Source organism: Sesamum indicum, unplaced genomic scaffold (assembly GCF_000512975.1).
Source record: "Sesamum indicum cultivar Zhongzhi No. 13 unplaced genomic scaffold, S_indicum_v1.0 C00473, whole genome shotgun sequence".
Taxonomy (NCBI): domain Eukaryota; kingdom Viridiplantae; phylum Streptophyta; class Magnoliopsida; order Lamiales; family Pedaliaceae; genus Sesamum; species Sesamum indicum.
In genome coordinates, this window is record NW_011629750.1 from 1,317 (window position 1) to 10,716 (window position 9,400).

The 9,400-nt window shown below is 35.9% G+C and overlaps 1 protein-coding gene across 2 annotated transcripts; it reads left to right on the plus strand.

Annotated features, from left to right (window-relative positions):
* Positions 1-682: 682 nt before the first annotated feature.
* LOC105155178 (probable LRR receptor-like serine/threonine-protein kinase At1g56140) lies at positions 683-8,975 on the plus strand. Of its 2 annotated transcripts, none has more exons than XM_020691679.1 (24): positions 683-1,189; positions 2,017-2,194; positions 3,226-3,297; positions 3,413-3,484; positions 3,561-3,632; positions 3,766-3,837; positions 4,075-4,146; positions 4,253-4,321; positions 4,410-4,481; positions 4,585-4,656; positions 4,719-4,790; positions 4,953-5,024; positions 5,144-5,209; positions 5,344-5,409; positions 5,517-5,561; positions 5,659-5,723; positions 6,085-6,461; positions 6,567-6,765; positions 6,836-7,009; positions 7,132-7,250; positions 7,539-7,755; positions 7,834-8,074; positions 8,178-8,328; positions 8,420-8,975. In XM_020691679.1, the coding sequence occupies exons 1-24, from the start codon at positions 958-960 to the stop codon at positions 8,828-8,830; spliced, it is 3,258 nt and encodes a 1,085-aa protein (XP_020547338.1). In that variant the 5' UTR covers positions 683-957; the 3' UTR covers positions 8,831-8,975. The 2 variants fall into 2 exon arrangements, with proteins under 2 accessions (XP_020547338.1, XP_011069336.2); XM_011071034.2 differs by having other exon boundaries at positions 7,843-8,074.
* Positions 8,976-9,400: the final 425 nt, after the last annotated feature.

Below are 9,400 nucleotides of genomic sequence, written 5' to 3' on the forward strand. Positions count from 1 at the left end.
TTCTCGCTAAGAACAGAGTGGAAAATGAATATGATATTTAGTTATTTTTTGGATTTGAATGGCTTTCAGAACTATGTGGAGTTAAGTGCTATAATTTAATTATTATTTTCATTATGTAATATTTTGGTATTTATTATGAACTTTCATCGGAGCCACCTCTAGAGTTTATATGAGTATTCAACAAGCCTTGCTTATCTTTGATATTTTCAGTTCATCGTAATATCGAATATGAATTTGGTCTTTAAATGGTTTATTTCCTATGTAATTGTCGACTGGCGTTGTGGATTTGATCATATGGTTCTTGCTAAGCGGTCAACGGGTTCGGGGTTAGACAGTTTGTGGGGCACGCTTGGATAGCATTGGGTTGCCAGTTGAGGTTTCATCGTTTAATTCTCACTTGGATGTTCTTTCACGGATAGGTTGGAGGTTGTCTGTGTGTAATTGGGGCCGTCATGTACCTATAAATATCCAATTCTATGCGGTAAGTAAACCGTCTTTTAGGAGACACAAGGTGGTGATCATAAATTTCGATCATTACCTGATATAATTTTCACAGACTCGATTTATTGTTGCCAGAAAATTCCTAACTGGGTAACCCACAAAATAATTGAGAATTGAACCACAATGCAACACACCAACAATTCCCATTGTATTAAAGTTTACTACATAGAAATATTTATTCAAAATAATTTCCATGAGATCTTCCCCAAAAGCAGAACAGAGAGTTGTGCAACTTCCCCCCAACCACCCTAATAGCAGGTCACACTATGTTCTGCAAGATATTATAATCCAAGAAACAAAACGAAAAAAAAATCAACAACGACGGCGAAAACATAAGTCGTTTATTTGTTGAGGTTGTCTCATTTTTTACAAGCTTGTGGTTGTGGGTTCATGTCAATAGATATATACTAGCTAGCAACCTCTGCTCCACAAAGTATCTTTCATGCGATCAAACTTATGGAAGAAATTGATATATATCTTCTTCCATCTCCACAATCTTGCACTGAGCTTACTTCTGTTCATCCAAGTTATAACTTAGAAATGGCGGCTGCGGCGCCTCCAATGCGTCAGACCTCACGGCGGCGCTTGCTGGTGTTGTGCTGTGTGGTGGCCTTTGGCCTACTGATGGACACCGCTGGAGCTCAAACTAGAACTACTAATGCCACTGCCACCACCCATCCCCTTGAAGGTGTGCCCAATGATCAGTGAAGTCGTTTTTGTTAAGGAATAATTAGAAATCTTTCTATTGTTAAATTTTACGGCTCGGATTTATCGATATGTATTATCGTTATTATATTGTGTTGTCACTAATATTTATAGTATCAGTTTGTGTATAATTTTTATAATTAATAATTATATAATAACAAAATTATCACTTAGATTTTATTGCCGTGATAATGAATGCTTCCCTGAAAAAGGAAACAACTGAAACTACTCGTGATTCCATATTTCCAAGTTAAACCATGTAATAATTGGTTGACAAGCGCAATCTAGAGTTGGAGAGGCGGTGCTTGTTTTGGACGCATGTTGTGTTTAATTTTTTTTTCCTATAGTTTCAAAAAGATTTGGTATTTTTTTGGTAAAAAAAATGAGATTTGAATTTAATAAAGTAAAAAATTAATTCACTCTTATCAAACTAAAAATTTTCAATGAAATTATTAAAACTTGAGAGGTAGTCGTGATGATTTAACTAATTTGAATATAAAATATGTGTATTTTGTGTTGTATCTTGATATTACAAATATTGCTTATTTTAAATTTATGAGAATTAGAAATATATCTATACTATATAAAAAGAATAGCATGCAATAATAAAATAAAAAAAAGTTTATATATAGTATTAGTATCATGTGATATCCAATTTTTTTAAAATTCTCCGTACCATTGTGCCGTATCGTGTGCCAATCCATGCATCTTAGTTTTTCAAAATTGTTGAGAAAAGCTGAAGTTGACAAGATACATTCTTTAATTTTGGTTCCGACATTTGGTGGTAATTGATGTGAATGTGATCCACAGCAAGAGCACTAAACGCCATGTTCCGACGATGGGGGATTTCAGCCACAAACAACTGGAACATTAGCGGTGAATTATGCAGCGGTGTAGCCATTGATGACACAGAAGTTATAACCTTAAACCCTGGCATCAAATGTGACTGCTCCTACAATAATGGCTCTACTTGCCACATTACTGCTCTGTAAGTAGAAACGTTGGACAAATTTTCTAACAATGAGTTTCTTTTGTTTCTGTTTCCAGCGGGGCAGGGCAGGTCTCGGGGCAGATGCTCATGGACTTGGGACCCTGTCCTGGACTTAAGCGGATCCTAATTCTTTGGATTCACTACTCTCTCCATTTTTTGGACTCGAACTCATTTTATGAGGGGCAAGTCTTAGGCGGGTTTTTCCTGTTCAATTGACACCCTTACTTTATATATAGGTGTTTATTATATTTAGACCTTATTTAATAATATAAAATTATATTTTTTATTAGGAATTTTTCAAAATTACACTTGCCACCCTCGTGAGAATCTTTTGTTTAGAACTATTACATTTTTGCTAAAATTTACATAGGAAATACTAATGTCAACAGAAAAACATTATATAAGCTTGTAATTTTATCTCTCATCCAACATTCTCATAATTATATTTTATGCATATAAGGGATAAATATAATATATATAAAACAAAAAATGTGTAACTGTAATATAATATTATTTTTGAATTACAGTCATGAGATAAAAGATAGTTTAACACCACTATTGCATCTATTATAAAATGAAGACCATGAAGATGTCAATATGCCTACTAGACAAAATACTAGTGAAAGAAACAAATAATGGTATTAAGCTTACCCCATGTACATGAACTAAGAAAGAACATAAAAAATGTTTAGTTTTTTCGTTTATTAATAGCTATTTTTTGTCCAACGTCTATAATTTGGGGAATAATATTTAATTATAATTACACTCTTTTGATTATAATATATATATATATATAAGTATAAAATATTATAAGGGGATTGTTAAATAGAAGTCAAATTGAAACTTTATGTATTTTTTTGACTGAATTCATTCAAATCCTAACTGAAGGAAAGGGAATAATGGTGGGAGGGATTGTAAGTGTAACTTTGAAAGTATTTTTGGGAAAAAGTATAATTTTACATATTTGGATAAATCTAATTGTAATTAACCCTTACATATATACTGTTTCATGTGGTCCTACTTTTCAGGAGAGTTCAAGCATTGAATGTCAGCGGTCCGATTCCAGACGAGCTCTGGAGCTTAACCTATATGGACGATCTGTACGTGTAATTTTGATATCAGTTTTTTCTCAGGCATATCATATTGTTAATGAGAAAGGTGTGTACTGTATACTATAAAAGTAACTACCTTTCCTCTTATGTTTTCTATTTGCAGGAATTTAGGCGTAAATTATTTGACGGGTCCAGTTCCAGCATCCATTGGCAATCTCAGTCGCATGCAGTACTTGTATGCATGTTGTTCTCTCTCTTTCTCTGTTTCTGGCTTAATGCTCATTCTTAATCAACCATGTCTGTATGATTAGGAACTTTGGTGCAAATGCATTATCAGGGGTGATTCCAAGGGAGATTGGATTACTAACTGACTTAAGATCATTGTGAGTCCCTTTAGCTAGTTTCATTCATTCAGCAGAGTAGTTTTCGTACATGATCGAGTTGAAATTTTCTTACCGTATAAAGTGTATTCTTACATAGTGTTACAGTTTGATGTCGTATTCGCTTTATGTGTAGGAGCTTTAATACAAACAACTTCTCTGGTCCTTTGCCCTCTGAACTTGGGAACCTGTCAAGGCTAGCACAGATGTAAGGTTAATTATGTTGGTCTTAAGACTTATTTGAATTCTGAATATTATTTAAGCTTAAGCTCATGATGCATATTTTAATCGCATTCGGCAATATTGACCTGTAACCAAATCATCGTTTGCATTGTACATCTCGATTCATCCTCTGATCATTTTGAGGCACACATGGTTTCATTTGAAATACATACCCTGCAAGGGCAACCTTTTTACTTGTGCTTTTGTCTTTCATCTTTGCCAGATATATTGATAGCTCTGGAGTCAGAGGACCAATACCTCCAACCTTTGCTAATCTTCAGAGCTTGGAGAGAGTGTGAGAGCACAAATAAAATCGTTTTTCTCCTTTACTTTGTCTCAACCCATGGAGAAGTAATCATTTTATTTGATTTTGTCGATGGAAATCATCGTTGGGAGTTTAGGTGGGCATCAGACACTGAACTCACAGGCCAGATCAGCTTCATTGGAAATTGGTCAAACCTCATTCAACTGTGAGACGATGTCCATTTTTCTTCTATATGTTAGTTTCATTATCTATCATTTTATAGCTTAGGACACACTTTCTCAATATGTCGACAGGAAGCTTCAAGGAAATTTATTTGAAGGTCCAATACCACCATCGTTTTCTGGTTTAACGTCTTTGAATGACTTGTATGTGTTATCTTCTTTTCGCTTTGTATTTTGCATAATGTCTATTTCTTCTTACATTGCTTGCTGCAGAAGCTAATTTGTTTGGTCCGGTTTTGATGCTTAGGAGGATAAGTGAACTGTCTAATGGCATCTCTTCACTCGACTTCCTCAGAAATATGACTTCTCTAGCTACCTTGTAAGGACTAAACCATAGCTTAGCTTGCACGATAATTATTTTGACTGAGACTTCTTTCGCAGAGTTTTGCGGAATAATAATATTTCTGGTTCCATTCCTTCATTTCTTGGTGAACTTCCGCGTTTGGCTCTAGTGTAAGTATCGCTTTCATGTTGTGATTCTGAAAAGCATATAATTGAGACCACAGCAAGAAAGTTGTTACCCTGATATGAGCTTGAAATTTTACATACCTGATTATACACTTAGATCCCAGTTATGTATTAATCTCCGACAAATGTGTTGATTCTATGTTTCAGGGATTTGAGCTTCAACAATTTAATGGGAACAATTCCAAATTCTCTTTTCAATCACGGGGTTCTCACTAACTTGTAATTAGTTTCAACTCCTTGTAATTGATAGCTCAGTTTTGGAGACGCTTTCTCCAAGCCAAACAAAAAGAATGCAATAATATAAGAACGCTACTAAGTTTGTCATTTTAAATCTTCAGGTATCTTGGTAATAACCGGTTAACCGGAGCACTGCCATTGCAGAAGAGTCCATCTATCAAAAATATGTGAGTATTCCTGTTATATGGAAACTTGCTTGTTTTGTGAAAACAAGATCAACTTTAAGTGGTCAAGAATGGATTGTGCAAAGAAAGATACAATTCTCAGGCATGCATGCTCACATCCTACTCTTTGCTTGCAGAGATTTATCATACAATGAACTATCAGGAAGCTTTCCGTCTTGGGTTGGCGAGCAGAACTTACAACTGTATGATTGAAAGAACCCAAATTTGTTCTAAGTCGTCCTTTCTAATGTTTTCTCATCCTTGCAATTGCTCTAGCTCACACTGATATCAATATCTCTCTTTGGTGTAGTAATTTGGTCGTAAACAACTTCACCACTGGTAACTCTAATGGCAGGTGAAATTGGATACACACATTCAATGAAACTTTCATTTAGATTTACTCCTCAACTACTCGTGTATATTGATCATAACAAACCTTTTCTGCTATTTAGTGCTTTACCTTCTGGATTGAATTGTCTTCAGAGGAACTTTCCTTGCCATCGAGGATCTCCTATTTGTAAGTGATATATCTATTTCATCTACCCAAAATGATTCTGATAAACATTATGCTATATTTGCTATAAGTTTGTTGGTAGAAGATTAGTTCGTTAATCAAGTAAACCATTAAGTCATTTCAAAGTAAACTTAAGATCAGACCACTTGAACCATGTATACATCTGATAGACTAACGTTTAGTTTTGAATATGGAGAAACATTGTCTATGAGAGAACATTCTATTACATGACTATTTGTTGCAGTGCTAAAATGAGAAGGCAGACATTAGTCTACAGCGTGAGGCAATTTTCATTGCATTGCTAACTTTAGTTACATCTTCTACAAAGTTAATATTATTGACAATTAAATGATTTTTTGGGCAGATTCCAGCTTTGCAATTAACTGTGGTGGGATGCAGATTAGGTCCTCTGATAAGATCATATATGATATGGATAATGATCCTCTTGGTCCAGCAACACATTATATGACCCCTACCGGCAGATGGGCAGTTAGCAATGTTGGTCTGCCTGTTGACGGTGATAGCCCACAATATCAAAGCTCCACTTCATCCCAATTTACAAATACTTCGGATCCGGGGTTGTTCCAAACTGCGAGAATTTCAGCGGGATCATTAAGATACTATGGTTTGGGCCTGGAGAATGGTAATTACACTGTCAGACTCCTGTTTGCTGAGACAATAATTCTTAGTACTTGGAGAAGGAGGAGTAGGGGAAGTCGTGTGTTTGATATATATGTCCAGGTCTGTGTTAAAGTAGAAACTTTACCAAAGTGGTTATATCTTCATAATTCATTTCAAATACTATATTTAGCACCAGCAAATGATATGATCACACTTATTTTTCAGGGGAATCTGGAAGTGAAAGATTTTGACATACTAAGAGAGGCCAATGGAATCTCTTTTAGAGCTGTTGTGAGGGAATTCAATGTTCAAGTGTTGGAAAATTATATTGAAATCCATCTCTTTTGGGCAGGAAAAGGGACTTGCTGTTCACCTGCCTATGGTACATATGGGCCTTTAATTTCAGCAATAAGTGTAACTCCAGGTATATACAAATTCAGAAGTTAGTTATCTCGAATCCAGTGCCAACATCGACCACTAAGTTTTTTTTACAGATTTCGTTCCTTCGGTCTCAAACAATCCTCCTGGTGGGAACAAGAAGCGGACTGGTCTGATTGTGGGGATCATAGTTGCAGTTGCGGTCATTGTTGCAATTTTGCTCTCTATAGTGGCCGGAACATGTTATATCTTTCAGAGAAGGAAAAGGCAGAAAAAGCTTGAGGACAAAGGTAAGAAAGGACTTGGAATGCTGCATTTTAAATAATATCTTGGGTATCATTTCTAATGGTTTACATACATACCGAAAACAAAAGTGGATTATCTCTCTGAACTGGTTTATGTGTATTTGCAGAGTTGTTGGGGCTTGATGTGCGACCTTACACCTTCAGTTATACCGAACTTAAAACTGCAACAGATGACTTTAACCTTGCTAACAAGCTAGGCGAGGGAGGATTTGGACCTGTTTACAAGGTAAATGAAATTTCAAGGTCATAAATCATAAAGATGATCCAACAATGTGTCCTCCATTAGAAACATTAGACCAGAAAATGATCTATCAGGAATTGAGATGACACATGAGCATTGGAATTTGAAACGAAACAAGAAATAAGGAGAGAGGTGATAATGCATAATGTCTACTGCTTGTGCAGCTATTTCTACATGTTTCGATGAACTTCTATAGCTGATGAGACATCTTTATCGTTTTCTCACCAATGAAGCATTGATAAACAGGATATTCACTGTATTGAGCATTAACAGGGAACACTTGAAGATGGAAGAGTAGTCGCCGTTAAACAATTGTCTGTTGCATCGCGTCAAGGAAAGACTCAGTTTCTGGCAGAGATTGCGACTATATCTGCAGTGCAACACCGTAATCTTGTGAAACTATACGGTTGCTGCATTGAGGGAGATAAACGTTTGCTCGTTTATGAATATCTCGAGAACAAGAGTCTTGATCAGCTATTATTTGGAACTGGTAAATTAACTTTATGCTTATATGTTATACAAGAGTTTTTTCTGCACTGAAGTTATAATTGATTTGCTTTGACGAAAGTTGGAACAGAGAGTAAATATTTATATCTCGACTGCACAACACGTTACAACATATGCTTGGGGGTAGCAAGGGGCCTTACTTATCTTCATGAGGAATCTCGGTTGCGAATTGTTCACAGAGATGTGAAGGCCAGCAACATTCTACTTGATTCCGACCTCACCCCTAAAATCTCCGATTTTGGCTTGGCCAAATTGTACGATGATGATAAGACCCATATAAGCACTCGAGTTGCAGGCACAATGTAAGATACATTCACAACTTGAAGATTCATCTTACAGAAACATTTCAACTTCAAATTAAAGTGTGCGTCTAATTGCGTTCTTTTTTCTGGTCCGATCGCGCAGAGGGTATCTAGCACCTGAATATGCAATGCGTGGACGACTTACCGAGAAGGCTGATATATTCAGCTTTGGAGTTGTAGCTCTGGAGATCATTAGTGGAAGGCCGAATTATGACCCAAGTTTTCAACATGAGATGAGATATCTTCTTGGATGGGTATGTCCTCTAGTTTCAACCTTCCAAACTAAGTCCGGGTTAGAATTTCCTCTAGTCTTGGTTGACGTGAATATTTTATATGCTGTTTCAGGCTTGGAATCTGCACGAAAATGATAGGGAAATTGAGCTGGTCGACCCAACTTTACCACCACAATATGATGCAAATGCAGTGAAAAAGATCATCCATGTAGCTCTTTTATGCACGCAAGCGTCGCCAGCCTTACGGCCCTCAATGTCCCGTGTGGTGGCAATGCTCACCGGAGACGTTCAGGTGTCGTCCGTCACTTCAAGACCGGGATACCTAACCGACTGGAAGTTCACCGATGCAACTACTTTCGCGACGGATGCCGAAAGCTCAACATCAAAAGCTAATATTGGTTATATGAATTCAACAACGAGTGCAACCATGATAGCTGATGGTTCAACACCAACAACTGATCTTAGTTACATGAATTCGACTACAAGTGGGGGCAGCCAACGGTGGATTCAAGATTGTGTATAGCAACATTTTAGACAGTTTAAATATTTGTTTGTTGCCCATTTTAGGGTGAATTGCATTGACACTTTCGAATTATGTTTTATACAAACACACACCTTCTATTATTTGTAAAATTGTAAGTACACTTGTTGTAATTATTAATACGCCTTATTCATGGCAAAATCGTATCCAAACTCATCTTAAAATACATTACACTACACTTCTTTAGGGGAGTACATATAATTTTATAAAAACTACAAATGTTTGTTTTATTAAGCTTAATTTTAAATAATGTCGATGTAATTTTTTTGTTTTCCGATATTTGCTCCGCAGAGTTGTTCTCTAAGACCTATTAAAGTGTCTTGCACGATTCTCCTAAGATATGATCATTTGGCTCAGTTTTTCATAATCATTTTTTAGATTAATTTATAGCAAAATACATTTTGCTAAAAGCTACAATTGGTAGATTTTAATCTCACCACAATTATATTTTAGCTGATTAGCGATTGTATCTATTAGAATTTACTAAAACCACTTGATATGAGGTTATTTTTGAAATTTAATTATAATTGACAATTGTATAAACAATTATTG